This window comes from Passer domesticus, chromosome 3 (genome assembly GCF_036417665.1).
Source record: "Passer domesticus isolate bPasDom1 chromosome 3, bPasDom1.hap1, whole genome shotgun sequence".
Lineage (NCBI taxonomy): Eukaryota > Metazoa > Chordata > Aves > Passeriformes > Passeridae > Passer > Passer domesticus.
Window position 1 is genome coordinate 23,908,741 of NC_087476.1, and position 17,195 is coordinate 23,925,935.

At 42.5% G+C, this 17,195-nt stretch overlaps 2 protein-coding genes across 2 annotated transcripts; both read right to left on the reverse strand.

Moving 5' to 3' along the window:
• Positions 1 to 1,149: 1,149 nt before the first annotated feature.
• On the reverse strand, positions 1,150 to 6,626 carry LOC135296161 (glutathione S-transferase-like). Its single transcript, XM_064412161.1, has 6 exons — positions 6,513 to 6,626; positions 5,868 to 5,919; positions 3,960 to 4,092; positions 2,959 to 3,100; positions 2,179 to 2,310; positions 1,150 to 1,861 (listed from the first exon to the last, which is right to left on the reverse strand). Exons 1-6 carry the CDS (start codon positions 6,597 to 6,599, stop codon positions 1,742 to 1,744), a joined length of 666 nt encoding a protein of 221 aa, XP_064268231.1. The 5' UTR covers positions 6,600 to 6,626; the 3' UTR covers positions 1,150 to 1,741.
• A 3,288-nt stretch (positions 6,627 to 9,914) lies between these two features.
• LOC135296162 (glutathione S-transferase-like) lies at positions 9,915 to 16,166 on the reverse strand. The gene is made up of 7 exons (XM_064412162.1): positions 16,148 to 16,166; positions 14,953 to 15,066; positions 14,310 to 14,361; positions 12,423 to 12,555; positions 11,404 to 11,545; positions 10,629 to 10,760; positions 9,915 to 10,311 (listed from the first exon to the last, which is right to left on the reverse strand). The coding sequence occupies exons 2-7, from the start codon at positions 15,037 to 15,039 to the stop codon at positions 10,189 to 10,191; spliced, it is 669 nt and encodes a 222-aa protein (XP_064268232.1). The 5' UTR covers positions 15,040 to 15,066; positions 16,148 to 16,166; the 3' UTR covers positions 9,915 to 10,188.
• Between the last annotated feature and the right edge of the window lie 1,029 nt (positions 16,167 to 17,195).

Sequence of the window (17,195 nt, forward strand, 5' to 3'; positions counted from 1 at the left end):
ACTCGATTGATTTCAAAAAGTCAATACAGAATAATCCCCCATGCACCATCCTGCATAGTTAATATTGATGTAGGCAGGACCTGCACTCAAGGTCAACAGACACATGCAAAATTCTGCTGAGTTGCCCCGAACAGAGCTGTGAGATGGGATAATCTTCCTTTATTACACGGGAGGTTGCATAAATTGCACAAAACATTTTGTTGTTAGAGTGGGAGGGGCTTTCTCCATCATATCCTTCCTGGACACTAGCTGCAAGTGTTGTCTGAATGCTTCAGTGAGGCAGGAGGGAAGCAGCTCCTGCAACAACTCTCTTGAATCCATGCTTTGCTGCTGAAAAAGATTTGCTTATTTCCTTTCTTGATGAGAAAAACTGGTTCCAGCTGCATGACATTTCTTATGAAGAAACTGTTGGCTTCAGCAAGAGCTACAGAGCCCTGAGTTTGCTCAGCTGAAAACTGCCAGTGCTCTAGCTGTAGCTGGCTTTAGGGCACTGACTCTTTCATTTACAAACTGGGTTTATTTGGGGTTTAAATACTATCACAGAATCATGGAATGCTTTGGGTTAGAAGGGACCTTAAAGATCATCTAGTTGCAACCCTCCTGCCCTGGGCAGGAACACATTTCACTACATAACTGCACATATTGATCCAAGTTCAACAGTCTTGCTAACCTCAGTAGTGGAGCTTGATCTGAGTGATTAGAATGAACCACTTGACCGCAATTTGTATAAAATTTGGTTTCATATAAAGTGATGTAAGTCAACATGTAATCCTACTTTTCAGGGTCTCACTAAGACCTGACAACATCCTGACTCCTCGTTCCTCAACAAGTTTTAAACTGGTGACCAGCATTTTTTTCTCAGAGTCTGCAGAGGGCTTTTAGCTGCTGCAACAGACCTTCTGATAAAGGGAACATTGGTGAAGCTGCAGTACAAGAGTTTAAGTGTCTAGTGACAAAGCAGAGGTGCAGTAGGAGCTCTGGTCCAAGCATATTCCATATTAAGCTCAGAGGAAAGCTGAACCCAAACCTTTCAGCCTCAGCTAGCCAGAACCTGCAGGCTTTCTGTGAATTTCCAAGAGAAAAAATACATGGCCTCTTATGTTGTGGGTGGTTGGTTGGAGGCAGAAACAACACGGTCTCACAGAGAAATCCTCAACAAACAGCGTGCTTTATTGTCCAGAGTTTCTTATACAGGCAGCTCAAAACTACCGGGTCTCAAGTGCTGGCTGGTCTGGGTCTTAACACTGCCCAGTACCTGGACCAGCAATGTCTCTGCATGTATGGTTGAAAGGGATTAGGTGCTCTCTTTGAGTTCAAATCTCACTGTTCACCTAGGCAGTTGTTTATTGAACTAGAAGAGCCAAGTTAGGTTTCATATTATCGCCAGATTTATCTGTCCAGCTGCAGACTAGCTCTACTGTGACAAAAACCTACTCTTTGGGATAATCACGCCTAATTTTCCAACAATTCTTGGGAAGGCCAGGAAAATAGCACCAGACAGATCTTAGGCATAGAAGTAGCAGCAAGAAATCAATGACCAGCTGGGTTTTCAGCATCAATAGTAAGAATTTATTTCAGGTTTTTTCTTTAGTTATTTAAGGCATTCTCTGTTGTCCAATACACCCTCTGATTAGTGAACTATTTCCTTTGCTGGTAGGATCAAAAAAAAAAATGTTTTTCCGTAGTTTCATCATTTCCCGATGTCAGCAAACACAATGAAATAGTTTCTTCAGCTTTAGACTCAGTAGAAAATTTTGATCACTTTAGGTACCTCTTCCTCTCGTATTAGTGGTTTCCTCTGGCTGCCAGGCTGCAGGAATTTCTTAATTGCGGGGATATTGCTTATTCTTGCTTTGAAGCTCTACAAAACAAAACCAAAACATCAAAGTGCTTAAGAATCATTGCAGCTGTCAGACATTTCAATGTTACCCGTGCTCTGAAAGTCCCATCATGGTTTGGTGCTGCAGAAGAACCTGTATGCTTCCCCCTCTTATGCTTTTGGGGCTTTAGTGACAGAATGTGGAAATAACAAAGAGTATGTGAGGCCAGCTACAGTCCTTAGGGGATGTGATTATTTTGCATGTTACTTCTGACCCTCCCACTCTCCCATATTTCTCAGCCACTTTAAATCACTGGTCCTTTCCTTTCATTCTCCATTCAAATTGCCCATTCATTTACCTGCAAGAGAGGAAATTTTGCAAGTGTATCAGGTTTGCACTCCTCTGCCATTAAAATGATTTCAAGTAATTGAACATCTGCCCTGCTCAGCTGGTTGCCAACCAGAAAGTCTTTGCCATGGTCTTTCAAAACCTAAAAACAGAAAACCAGAAGCAGATTATATAGTTTCTCTCTCTTTTCTCTCTTCTTTTGTCATAAATAATGTGATATCTTCAAAGCAGGGTCACACATTGAACAGAGTTGTCTGTGAAAGAAGGAAATGCAGTTCAAACACCTGTAGTACAAACAATGACCTGAAGGCACTGCCATCCTAGACATCATCTATCAGCTCTTTCACTTCTACATTTCTGTCTGGCAGCTCAGTTGTGCTCATCTTGCCTTGGCTGCTGGAGCTACATTGAAGGCTGAGCTGTACGAGATACAGAAGGAACTACAATGCTTTTATACAGCATGTATGGTACAGGGCCATCTGCACTTCAGGAGGAAACTTGATATCAAAGCTCTAATGTCTTTTGTCTGAAACACCCACATTGAAACACGGACATTTGGGGAGCTCTATGTGTACTGGGTTTTTGCAGCTGTACATCTCCCCCAGATTTGAAGTGCCTTCTGTTCCCTCTGTAGTGTCCTTTCAGCACCTTAATCCCAACACCACAAAAATCAAAGCATTGATATTCCAGCAGTAGGCTTTTTCTGTTTCCCGCCGTAAAACTTGTGTAGATCCAGTATGGAGTTTCAAGGTAACAATATCATCTGAGTCACAAGCCCTTGGCCACATACCTTCTCAAAGGCTGGGAAGTATCTGTTTTCAGCCTTGTCCATCATATTTGCAAAATGTTGCTCTTTTTTGTCTGCTGGTTGGTAGCCATATGCCATTAGTAACTCATTGAGATCGAACATTCCTTCCACGTACATATCGATTCTGAAAGGAATAGATCCATTGGTCAGGCCACACACAGTAGGTCTGAACAGCACAATAACTCCTGGCACAACCTCACTGAGATGCTGGGAAATCCCTGCCCGTTCCATCCCCCAAAGTTCTCCCTGGAACGCAGTTGCACTGGGGGCAGGCAGGGAGGGAGCTTGGGCCAAAGGCAAATGCAAAATTCCTAGGAAACCTAAAGACTGTAGCCCTCTCACTTCTTACTGGCACTTATTCCTGTCTGGAGTATAAGGTTTTGAACCTGATTACAAAATTGCCATGTGTGCCATCCAGACTTGTCTTCGAAATCCAATCAGAATGCCTAATTTAAACAGCAAGGACGTACAACAATCTAGCAAATATCTTGAGAGATGTGTTTATCAGTACTTATTGATTTCAAGCATTCAGAAATACCTCAGGTCAAAACATGTGCCCCAGCAGTCCTTTAATAACCTGTTATTAATTCTATACGAATTCCTGTTTGTTAGAGAGAGGTGGGGTTTTTTTTATCCTTGAAAGACATTGCCCTGAATATGATGAGGAGAAAATGCTGCTGCTGCTGACAACTGCAGGAGAAAATGAAAAGCAGCATCAGCAGGACAGTCGGCCCCCCCAACTGCTTTCTTCTGATAAGAGCATTGAGCTCTGACTGATGATTCCTGGGCTTGCTTGCCCTGTGGAATCCAGCTGGCTGTCTCTGCTCTGGACATCAGCTGCAGTCACAGTCATCTCATGCTGCACTTTAAAGCAGCGCTGCTCTCTCCCACGGACTCGAGCTGTGAGCTGGGACACCCTTGTGTTACACTGGGCTGCAGTGTGAGCTGGGCTCTAACAGGCAAAGGTGGTGCTGTTACAGTACAGGGCTCTCTCCTTCACGTCCTTCCCGTAGAGGTTGTACTTGGTTGCTATGTAGTTGGCAATGGCTCTGGTCTGCACCAGCTTCATCCCGTCGATCTCTACCATTGGCACTTGCTGAAAGAGCAGGGATCCATCTGGGCCAAAGGGAATAACACAAGGAGATGTTCAGTCCCTCAATGGGAGCCACCAGCAGGTGTTAGGCAAAGTAACCACATGTATTGTCTTTAGTTAGAATCTGGATCAATCCAGCTGGATAAAAGATCTCAAGATCATCAAATCCAAGTGTCAAACCAACAATGCCCAATTCCACCACTAAACCATGTCCCCAAGTGCACATCTGCACACAGTGACACAACCACTTCCTTGGGCTGCCTGTTCCAAGGCTTGGCCACCCTTTTGGTAGCAGCCTTCCTCATTCTATACAGGAAGGTGTGGAAAATGCTCACCATGCAGCAGCCTTTTCTTTGTGACATGTTAATAATTTAATACCATAGCAATTAGTACCTGTGGAAGTTCGAGATTTGAAGAAACAGCCAAATGCAGGACTTTTAGCTGTCACACACTGAGAAATACATGAACTGCATGGCTCTGGCACAGGTGATTTTCATGGAGGTTAATAGAGACAAGAAGGACTGAAGGATCTGGTCCAGCCAGTTTCTGTCATGTTTTACTAAATACATCTGGACTTTCTAAGCACTGGCCAACATATAATGTGAATAATAATGAATATATGAATAAGAGTAAATATAAAAACATAAAATATATTTGGAACTATTTTCTTGACTTTACAAATGGCATCTCATCCGCATGAAGGGGAACAACCAGTGAGTTCCATGAGATACCTGCAAGACCCAAATATCACTTGGAGTGAGGCTGGAGCCATATAATGCTTTTGCTAGCACGCAGAAGCCTTGTCTTAGACTGAAAGAAGAAAAATACCTCCAGAAAGATGTATTAGATCAGAGAGTGAGGAAGAGTTTTTGCTTCAGGGAATCCTATTTCCTGACTCAGATAAGTGATCAGCTATGTCCCTCTATCTAAGTGTGCATTTAGCTTTCTGCTTGTCTCCCAAAATACTTTTTGAAAGGCAGCCTGTAACAGGGGGACCAAGTCATTATTCCTACAGGACAACAGGACTGCAAATACTACCCCTAGTTCAGCTTTGTTTTGACAGGCCAGGTGAAGAGCACAGACATGCAATTTGGTTTGGAGGAAACATGATTATTGTGTTCAGGAAGAGAGAAGCTGAAGCCAGCACAGTGGGTTATTGCCTTGGGAGGCAGGAATGCAGCAGAGGAACAGGTAAATTCAGAAATCTGGAACTCTGCTTTCATAGGGATCATAAAACAACAACTGTGTAGGCAACATAAGTTGCTAAGGAATTTGAAGATCATCTGATGACAAAAGCCTCTATTGCCATAGGATGGAAGGCAATGGACAGCAGCTGAAGCAAAGGAGAGTCAACCATCTGAACTTCAAGAATGGCTCTTTGACTGGGTGGGTTGTCCAGAGAAGCTGTGAATTCTCCATCCTTGGAGATACTCAAACTCCAGCTGGACATGGTCCTGGGTAACAGGCTGGAGGGGGCCTGCATTGAAGAGGGGAGGTGGAGTAGGCAATCTGGAGAGGTCCCTTCCGACCTCAGCCCTTCTGTGATTCAGTGATGCTTGCTTGAAGCAGCTGGGTGGATGATTCCACCTAACACACTGCACTGTGCACCTCTGAGACCTTGTGTACAATCCAGTTAAGAGATTTATTTGTAAGGCACTAAGACCTAAGAATTCTTAAGCATTCTCAGATAAATAATTCTAATTCTAATTCTAATTCTAATTCTAATTCTAATTCTAATTCTAATTCTTATTATTATTACAAATGCTGCTTCTATAATCTAGAAGTGAAGGAAACTTACCCTTCTGTAACTTGGTTAGATCCTCCTTTCTTTCTAGGTAAGATTCTTCAAACTGTACAAAGGAAAGAAGAAAAGTTCTGTTGTCATTCCATGACTTAGCTTCTTCCTCATTTATGTAAAGAAGGCCTAAAGAGATGTGTTTTGGGCAATTTTATTTTCTAAAATATAAATCATACTTGAAAACTTTTAGGCACATTGGCCATCACTGTGACAGAAACTCCTGCATCTTGAAACACACAGATTCCCAAACACCATCTCTGATTTAGTATCAATCTGTCAAATGAAAAACCAAACCTGTAGTTTTGGACATGGGAATTTAACTGAAGGTACTCAGAATTGCAGCTGCTTGACCTCTGTGGTCAGAAAATTAACAAGCAAGGTTCTGCTGCTTGGGTTTTAAATTTCTGCTCTCTCTAGGTACAGGGGAAAACATTTTGGGAGCTACCAGTGGGCTTTGCAAATGATGTATGCAAGTGTGACAGGAACTTGCCCCCTGCTTAAAGCATTAGCTCATGGTCACTGTTGCCTTGCTCAGCAATGCACTAAAGGCAGTGCTTGGAACTGCTGCTCAGTCACACTTTTCAGAAGGAACAGTAAAAGCACATATTTGACACAGGATCTCAGTATAAAAGACCAGAAGCAAACCTCAACCCCAGCTGCTGCCAGGAGCCACCGAATTGGTTCCATCCGGCCTCGTCCATTGAAGTAGTGGAGCTTGGGTTTTCCAGACATGTTTCCTCGTGCCTGATTCCCTAGTATCTGCAATGAAGAAAAAATGGTTTGCACAATAATCATTCAATACTGGATCCAACTATCTAATTCACATTCAAAGCTGTCTTGTTTGAAACCAATGATTTATCATCCAAGACATGAATCAATCAATGGAGGAGGTAAAAGCTAGAATGTATGGAGATACTGCCCTGTATCATTCTGCCTTCAAATATTACTTACACATGCAGAATATTTAAGCAGAACTCTCTACTTAGAGCAATTGGCCCAGAGAGAGAACCACTCAATCAAAACCACTTCCATTCAAAGTGTTCTGTTCTGACCAGAAAGCAGAGGGTGCTCTTTGCCTATTTTGGCATTATCTCAGAATACAGTTTATTGTTTAATCAGGTACATGCTATAAAGCCAACAATTGCTCTGCTTTCTCCAGCAGCCACTATGCTCCATTATAAGCAGCCAGGAAGGAAGGAATTCTGTCCATCAGTCATTCTCTTCTACAACACTCCATGCCTCTGTGATTTCTATAGACAAACCTCCAAAACATGGAAATATATTTTGCTTCTGGTAGCATCAGATTTGCCTTTAGCACAGGCACAGCCTCAGGGCAATGCTTGCTTGGTCCAGTTCCAACTCTGCTGGAACTTCCAGCAACAACAATTTCTAGGCACAAACTTAAAGCAACAACATTTTCTAGGCAGACTGTCACCCACCCACTCAGAACCACGTGTGCACATCAGCCACAAACACACACAAACAGCACCCAGCCTCACAGCTATTGACACCCTGCCAGCAACAAAGATGAAGCTTTAACAGCAGCAGAAGGAAAACAGCCAAACCACCACCACATTCCCCTTGTAAATAACGTCAGCTTCTCTGCAGTAGGAAGAAGGAGGTGAGAGGAAACACTACTCACTCGTGCAACACTACACTACACACTCTTCACTCCTTTTTCTTAATTCTTTATTCTCCAAATGCAGCTGATTAAGAATTTAACATTTGGTACACATAGCCATGTTAATAAAGAATGTCCAACACACATTTAATCTATAAAAAACATTCAATGACTTAGTTTCACATTCAACAACTCCCAGCATGTCCAAAATAATATCCCCACTTACATTGTCCACAGTGGAACTCACTCTAACTTCTCAGCAGTTCTGCCTAGAGAATATATAACTCTGGAGCCCCTCCTACACCAAGTATTAGAAACGATTGTCAGCAAATGGGAAACCTCTTTCTCTTAACCAAATAAAACAGATAATCTCTGCTTAGTTACTTCTCACCTACAGAAAATAAATTCCTGAGTAATGCTGACAATGTAGAAATATACGATACATGAGAGACCATGATGATTGGAAATATCTGTGTCAGCACACAATGGTAATATGCCTCCTATTTCCTAGTTAAAAGTAATTACAATATCAGAAAAGCTCATTCAGATTAAAAAAATACTGCTATGCCAATCACACTTTTGTTCTAATGTGTTCTGTTTTTTTACTTTCTACACATTGCCACTTTACATAAATCACATCAATTAATTCAGCTTAAACCTGTCACAAGCTTCTATGCCTTGCTTAGTGTATATTCCTTCAGGACACTTCTGCTCAATTTCATCTCCAGACAGCAGGGCTGATTTTGAATTTTTTTTCTGTAGAAAACATTTGTCTGAATTTGTTTCCGTGCGAATACACACCGTGGAGAACTGTGAGAGACAGTGAATGAAGTGTGGTATCACATGGCAAACTCTGCACTCCCAACTGTTTTCTTTGGCCAACTCGATTGATTTCAAAAAGTCAATACAGAATAATCCCCCATGCACCATCCTGCATAGTTAATATTGATGTAGGCAGGACCTGCACTCAAGGTCAACAGACACATGCAAAATTCTGCTGAGTTGCCCCGAACAGAGCTGTGAGATGGGATAATCTTCCTTTATTACACGGGAGGTTGCATAAATTGCACAAAACATTTTGTTGTTAGAGTGGGAGGGGCTTTCTCCATCATATCCTTCCTGGACACTAGCTGCAAGTGTTGTCTGAATGCTTCAGTGAGGCAGGAGGGAAACAGCTCCTGCAACAACTCTCTTGAATCCATGCTTTGCTGCTGAAAAAGATTTGCTTATTTCCTTTCTTGATGACAAAAACTGGTTCCAGCTGCATGACATTTCTCATGAAGAAACTGTTGGCTTTAGCAAGAGCTACAGAGCCCTGAGTTTGCTCAGCTGAAAACTGCCAGAGCTCTAGCTGTAGCTGGATTTAGGGCACTGACTCTTTCATTTACAAACTGGGTTTATTTGGGGTTTAAATACTATCACAGAATCATGGAATGCTCTGGGTTAGAAGGGACCTTAAAGATCATCTAGTTCCAACCCTCCTGCCCTGGGCAGAAACACATTTCACTACATAACTGCACATATTGATCCAAGTTCAACAGTCTTGCTAACCTCAGTAGTGGAGCTTGATCTGAGTGATTAGAATGAACCACTTGACCACAATTTGTATAAAATTTGGTTTCATATAAAGTGATGTAAGTCAACATGTAATCCTACTTTTCAGGGTCTCACTAAGACCTGACAACATCCTGACTCCTCGTTCCTCAACAAGTTTTAAACTGGTGACCAGCATTTGTTTCTCAGAGTCTGCAGAGGGCTTTTAGCTGCTGCAACAGACCTTCTGATAAAGGGAACATTGGTGAAGCTGCAGTACAATAGTTTAAGTGTCTAGTGACAAAGCAGAGGTGCAGTAGGAGCTCTGGTCCAAGCGTATTCCATATTAAGCTCAGAGGAAAGCTGAACCCAAACCTTTCAGCCTCAGCTAGCCAGAACCTGCAGGCTTTCTATGAATTTCCAAGAGAAAAAATACATGACCTCTTATGTTGTGGGTGGTTGGTTGGAGGCAGAAACAACACGGTCTCACAGAGAAATCCTCAACAAACAGCGTGTTTTATTGTCCAGAGTTTCTTATACAGGCATCTCAAAACTACCGGGTCTCAAGTGCTGGCTGGTCTGGGTCTTACACTGCCCAGTACCTGGACCAGCAATGTCTCTGCATGTATGGTTGAAAGGGATTAGGTGCTCTCTTTGAGTTCAAATCTCACTGTTCACCTAGGCAGTTGTTTATTGAACTAGAAGAGCCAAGTTAGGTTTCATATTATCGCCAGATTTATCTGTCCAGCTGCAGACTAGCTCTACTGTGACAAAAACCTACTCTTTGCGATAATCATGCCTAATTTTCCAACAATTCTTGGGAAGGCCAGAAAACCAGAACCAGACAGATCTTAGGCATAGAAGTAGCAGCAAGAAATCAATGACCAGCTGGGTTTTGAGTATCAATAGTAAGAATTTATTTCAGGTATTGTCTTTAGTTATTTAAGGCATTCTGTGTTGTCCAATACACCCCCTGTTTAGCGGACAATTTCTTTTGCTGGTACACTCATGTAGCTTTACCTTAAATTGTCTGCAGTGGGCTAAAACCAGCCCTGTAGCTAAGGAAAAAGAGATCATAACCGATTTTTTTCACTCATTCCATTAATTTTACTTTGTCACTAACATCAAACACAATGAAATACAGCTCGAATGGGGATAAACTGCTGCTCAGGAGCGGAATATTTTCATTGCTCTGGCAACATCTTCCTCTGTTGTTCGTGGTTTCCTCTGGCTGCCAGGCTGCAGGAATTTCTTAATTGTGGGGATATTGCTTATTCTTGCTTTGAAGCTCTACAAAACAAAACCAAAACATCACAGTGCTTAAGAATCATTGCAGCTGTCAGACATTTCAATGTTACCTGTGCTCTGAAAGTCCCATCATGGTTTGATGCTGCAGAAGAACGTGTATGCTTCCCCCTCTTATGCTTTTGGGGCTTTAGTGACAGAATGTGGAAATAACAAAGAGTATGTGAGGCCAGCTACAGTCCTTAGGGGATCTGATTATTTTGCATGTCACTTCTGACCCTCCCACTCTCCCATATTTCTCAGCCACTTTAAATCAGTGCTCCTTTCCATTCATTCTCCATTCAAATTCCCCATTCATTTACCTGCAAGACAGGAAATTTGGCAAGTATAGAAGGGTTGTACTCCTCTGCCATTAAAATGACTTCAAGTAATTGAACATCTGCCCTGCTCAGCTGGTTGCCAACCAGAAAGTCTTTGCCATGGTCTTTCAAAACCTAAAAACAGAAAACCAGAAGGAGATTATGTAGTTTCTCTCTCTTTTCTCTGTTCTTTTCTCATAAATAATGTGACATCTTCAAAGCAGGGTCACACATTGAACAGAGTTGTCTGTGAAAGAAGGAAATGCAGTTCAAACACCTGTAGTACAAACAATGACCTGAAGGCACTGCCATCCTAGGCATCATCTATCAGCTCTTTCACTTCTACATTTCTGTCTGGCAGCTCAGTTGTGCTCATCTTGCCTTGGCTGCTGGAGCTGCATTGAAGGCTGAGCTGTACGAGATACAGAAGGAACTACAATGCTTTTATACAGCATGTATAGTACAGGGCCATCTGCACTTCAGGAGGAAACTTGATATCAAAGCTCTAATGTCTTTTGTCTGAAACACCCACATTGAAAAGCGGACATTTGGGGAGCTCTATGTGTACTGGGTTTTTGCAGCTGTACATCCCTCCCAGATCTGAAGTGTCTTGTGTCCCCTCTGTAGTGTCCTGTCTCCGCCTTAGTCCCATCAACCCTAAAAAAAGAGCACTGACATTCCAGTGGTAGATTCTCTTCAGTTTTCCTCCATAAAACTTGTGTGGATCCAGAATGGAGCTTCAAGATATCAATTGAGCTACCAGCTCTGTGCCACATACCTTCTCAAAGGCTGGGAAGTATCTGTTTTCAGCCTTGTCCATCATATTTGCAAAATATTCCTCCTTTTTGTCTGCAGGTTGGATGACATACATCATGAGTAACTCATTGAGATCGAACATTCCTTCCACGTACATATCGATTCTGAAAGGAATAGATCCATTGGTCAGGCCACACACAGTAGGTCTGAACAGCACAATAACTCCTGGCACAACCTCACTGAGATGCTGGGAAATCCCTGCCCCTTCCATCCCCCAAAGTTCTCCCTGGAATGCAGTTGCACTGGGGGCAGGCAGGGAGGGAGCTTGGGCCAAAGGCAAATGCAAAATTCCTAGGAAACCTAAAGACTGTAGCCCTCTCACTTCTTACTGGCACTGATTCCTGTCTGGACTATGAGATCTTGAACCTGATTTTTTCAACCTAATTAAAATTGTGATGTGTGCCATCCAGACTCGTCTTAAAAAACCAATCAGACAGCCTAAGTTTCACAGCACGTCCAAACAACTATCAAGCAAATATCTTGACACGTGTGTTTATTAGTGCTTGTTCATTTCAAGCATTCAGAAATACCTCAGGTCAAAACATGTGCCCCAGGAGTCCTGCCCTTTGATAACCTGTTATTAATTCTATATTAATTCCTGGTTACTAGAGAGAGGAGGGGTTTTGTTTCCTTAAAAAACATTGCCCTGAATGTGATGAGGAGAAAATGCTGCTGCTGCTGCTGACAACTGCAGGAGAAAATGAAAAGCAGCATCAGCAGGACAGTCGGCCCCCCCGACTGCTTTCTTTTGATAAGAGCATTGAGCTCTGACTGATGATTCCTGGGCTCGCTTGCCCTGTGGAATCCAGCTGGCTGTCTCTGCTCTGGACATCAGCTGCAGTCACAGTCATCTCATGCTGCACTTTAAAGCAGTGCTGCTCTCTCCCACGGACTCGAGCTGTGAGCTGGGACACCCTTGTGTTACACTGGGCTGCAGTGTGAGCTGGGCTCTAACAGGCAAAGGTGGTGCTGTTACAGTACAGGGCTCTCTCCTTCACGTCCTTCCCGTAGAGGTTGTACTTGGTTGCTATGTAGTTGGCAATGGCTCTGGTCTGCACCAGCTTCATCCCGTCGATCTCTACCATTGGCACTTGCTGAAAGAGCAGGGATCCATCTGGGCCAAAGGGAATAACACAAGGAGATGTTCAGTCCCTCAATGGGAGCCACCAGCAGGTGTGAGGCAAAGTAACCAAATGTATTATCTTTAGTTAGAATCTGGATCAATCCGGCTGGATAAAAGATCCCAAGATCATCAAATCCAAGTGTCAAACCAACAATGCCCAATTCCACCACTAAACCATGTCCCCAAGTGCACATCTGCACACAGTGACACAACCACTTCCTTGGGCTGCCTGTTCCAAGGCTTGGCCACCCTTTTGGTAGCAGCCTTCCTCATTCTATACAGGAAGGTGTGGAAAATGCTCACCATGCCACAACCTATTCTTTGTGACATGTTAATAATTTAATACCATAGCAATTAGTACCTGTGGAAGTTCGAGATTTGAGGAAACAGCCCAATGCAGAACTTTTAGCTGTCACACACTGAGAAATACATGAACTGCATGGCTCTGGCACAGGTGATTTCCATGGAGATTAATAGAGACAAGAAGGACTGAAGGATCTGGTCCAGCCAGTTTCTGTCATGTTTTGCTAAATACATCTGGACTTTGTAAGCACTGGCCAACATATAATGTGAATAATAATGAATATATGAATAAGAGTAAATATAAAAACATAAAATATCTTTGGAACTATTTTCTTGACTTTACAAATAGCATCTCATCTGCATGAAGGGGAACAACCAGTGAGTTCCATGAGATACCTGCAAGACCTAAATATCACTTGGAGTGAGGCTGGAGCCATGTAATGCTTTTGCTAGCACGCAGAAGCCTTGTCTTAGCCCGAAAGAAATAAAAATACCTAAAGAAAGAGATATCAGACCAGAGAGTGAGGAAGAGTTTTTGCTTCAGGGAATCATATTTCCTGACTCAGATAAGTGATCAGCTATGTCCCTCTATCTAAGTGTGCATTTAGCTTTCTGCTTGTCTCCCAAAATGCTTTTTGAAAGGCAGCCTGTAACAGGGGGACCAAGTCATTATTCCTGCAAGACAGCAGGACTGCAAATACTACCCCTAGTTCAGCTTTGTTTTGACTGGCCAAGTGAAGAGCACAGACATGCAATTTGGTTTGGAGGAAACATGAATATTGTGTTCAGGAAGAGAGAAGCTGAAGTCAGCACAGTGGCTTATTGCCTTGGGAGGCAGGAATGCAGCAGAGGAACAGGTAAACTCAGAAATTGGGAACTCTGCTTTCATAGGGATCATAAAACAACAACTGTGTAGGCAACCTAAGTTGCTAAGGAATTTGAAGGCCATCTGATGACAAAAGCCTCTATTGCCATAGGATGGAAGGCAATGGACAGCAGCTGAAGCAAAGGAGAGTCAACCATCTGAACTTCAAGAATGGCTCTTTGACGGGTGGGTTGTCCAGAGAAGCTGTGAATTCTCCATCCTTGGAGATACTCAAACTCCAGCTGGACATGGTCCTGGGTAACAGGCTGGAGGGGGCCTGCATTGAAGAGGGGAGGTGGAGTAGGCAATCTGGAGAGGTCCCTTCTGACCTCAGCCCTTCTGTGATTCAGTGATGCTTGAAGCACCTGGGTGGATGATTCCACCTAACACACTGCACTGTGCACCTCTGAGACCTTGTGTACAATCCAGTTAAGAGATCTTACTTTTAAGGCTCTAAGACCTAAGAATTCTTAAGCATTCTCTGATAAACAATTCTAGTTCTAATTCTAATTCTAATTCTGATTCTTATTATTATTACAATTGCTGCTTCTATAATCTAGAAGTGAAGGAAACTTACCCTTTTGTAACTTGGTCAGATCCTCCTTTCTTTCCAGGTAAGATTCTTCAAACTGTACAAAGGAAAGAAGAAAAGTTCTGTTGTCATTCCATGACTTAGCTTCTTCCTCATTTAGGTAAAGAAGGCCTAAAGAGATGTGTTTTGGGCAATTTTATTTTCTACAATATAAATCATACTTGAAAACTTTTAGGCACATTGGCCATCACTGTGACAGAAACTCCTGCATCTTGAAACACACAGATTCCCATACACCATCTCTGATTTATTATCAGAATCTGTCAGAAAAATAAAACAAGCCCTGTAGTTTTGGACATGGGAATTTACCTGAAGGTACTCAGAATTGCAGCTGCTTGACCTGTGTGGTCTGAAGATTAACAAGCAAGGTTCTGCTGCTGGTGTTTTAAATTTCTTCTCTCTAGCTATGCGGGAGAAGCATTTGTGGTGCTACCAGCGGGATTTGCACACAATGTGTGTGAGACAGGAACTTGCCCCTGCTTAAAGCATTAGCTCATGGTCACTCTTGCCTTGCTCAGCAATGCACTAAAGGCAGAGCTTGGAACTGCTGCTCAGTCACACTTTTCAGAAGGAACAGTAAAAGCACATATTTGACACAGGATCTCAGTATAAAAGATCAGAAGCAAACCTCAACCCCAGCTGCTGCCAGGAGCCACCGAATTGGTTCCATCCGGCCTCGTCCATTGAAGTAGTGCAGCTTGGGTTTTCCAGACATGTTTCCTCGTGCCTGATTCCCTAGTATCTGCAGTGAAGAAAAAATGGTTTGCACAATAATCATTCAATACTGGATTCAACTCTCTAATTCACATTCAAAGCTGTCTTGTTTGAAACCAATGATTTATCATCCAAGACATGAATCAATCAATAGAGGAGGTAAAAGCTAGAATGTATGGAGATACTGCCTTGTATCATTCTGCTTTCAAATATTACTTACACATGCAGAATATTTAAGCAGAACTCTCTACTTAGAGCAATTGGCCCAGACAGAGAACAAGTGATTTTTAACTATTTGCATCCAAAGTCTTCTGTTCTGACCAGAAAGCAGAAGGTGCTCTTTGCCTATTTTGGCATTATCTCAGAATACAGTTTATTGTTTAATCAGATACATGCTATAAAGCCAGCAATTGCTCTGCTTTCTCCAGCAGCCATTATGCTCCATTATAAGCAGCCAGGAAGAAGGGAATTCTTTCCATCAGTCAATCTCTTCTACAACACTCCCTGCCTCTGTGATTTCTATAGACAAACGTCCAAAACATGGAAATATATTTTGCTTCTGGTAGCATCAGATTTGCCTTTAGCACAGGCACAGCCTCAGGGCAATGCTTGCTTGGTCCAATTCCAACTCTGCTGGAACTTCCAGCAACAACAATTTCTAGGCACAAACTTAAAGCAACAACATTTTCTAGGCAGACTGTCTCCCACCCACTCAGAACCACGTGTGCACATCAGCCACAAACACACACAAACAGCACCCAGCTCTTCCAGCCTCACAGCTATTGACACCCTGCAGCAACAAGGCTGAAGCTTTAACAGCAGAAGAAGGAAAACGGCCAAACCACCACCATATTCCCCTTGTAAAAAACATCAGCTTCTCTGCAGTAGGACGAAGGAGGTGAGAGGAAACACTCCCCACCTGTGAGATCTGCACTCCATTTTCTTAATTCTGTACACCTCGAAAGTAGCTGAATAAGAATTAACATTTGGTACACATAGCCATGTTAGTAAAGAATGTCCAACACACATTTAGTCTATAAAACCTATTCAATGACTGAGTTTCACATACAACAGCTCCCTGCATGTCCAAAATATTAAAACCCACTTACATTGTGCACAGTGGAACTCACTCTAAACTCTCAGCAGTTCTGCCTAGAGAATATATAACTCTGGAGCCCCTCCTACACCAAGTATTGCAAATGATTCCCTGCAAATGGGTAACCTCTTTCTCTTAAGTAAACAAAACCATTTATCTTTGCTTAGTTACCTCTCACCTACTGAAAATAAATTCCTGACTCATGCTGACAATGTAGAAATATTAGGTTGATGATAGGACATGGTCATTGGGAACATCTGTGCTAGCATACAATGGCAATATGCCTCCTATTTGCTAGTTAAATATAATTACAAAGTCTGAAACGCTCATTCAGATTAAAAAAATACTGCTATGCCAATCACACTTTTGTTCTAATGTGTTCCGTTTTTTTACTTTCTACACATTGCCACTTTACATAAATCACATCAATTAATTCAGCTCAAACCTGTCACAAGCTTCTATGCCTTGCTTAGTGTACATTCCTTCAAGACACTTCTGCTCAATTTCATCTCCAGGCAGCAGGGCTGATTTTGAATTTTTTTCTGTAGAAAACATTTTTCTGAATTTGGTTCCGAGCGAATACACACCATGGAGAACTGTGAGAGACAGTGAATGAAGTGTGGTATCACATGGCAAACTCTGCACTCCCAACTGTTTTCTTTGGCCAAGTCGATTGATTTCAAAAAGTCAATACAGAATAATCCTCCATGCACCATCCTGCATAGTTAATATTGATGTAGGCAGGACCTGCACTCAAGGTCAACAGACACATGCAAAATTCTGCTGAGTTGCCCTGAACAGAGCTGTGAGATGGGATAATCTTCCTTTATTACACGGGAGGTTGCATAAATTGCACAAAACATTTTGTTGTTAGAGTGGGAGGGGCTTTCTCCATCATATCCTTCCTGGACACTAGCTGCAAGTGTTGTCTAAATGCTTCAGTGAGGCAGGAGGGAAACAGCTCCTGCAACAACTCTCTTGAATCCATGCTTTGCTGCTGAAAAAGATTTGCTTATTTCCTTTCTTGATGACAACAACTGGTTCCAGCTGCATGACATTTC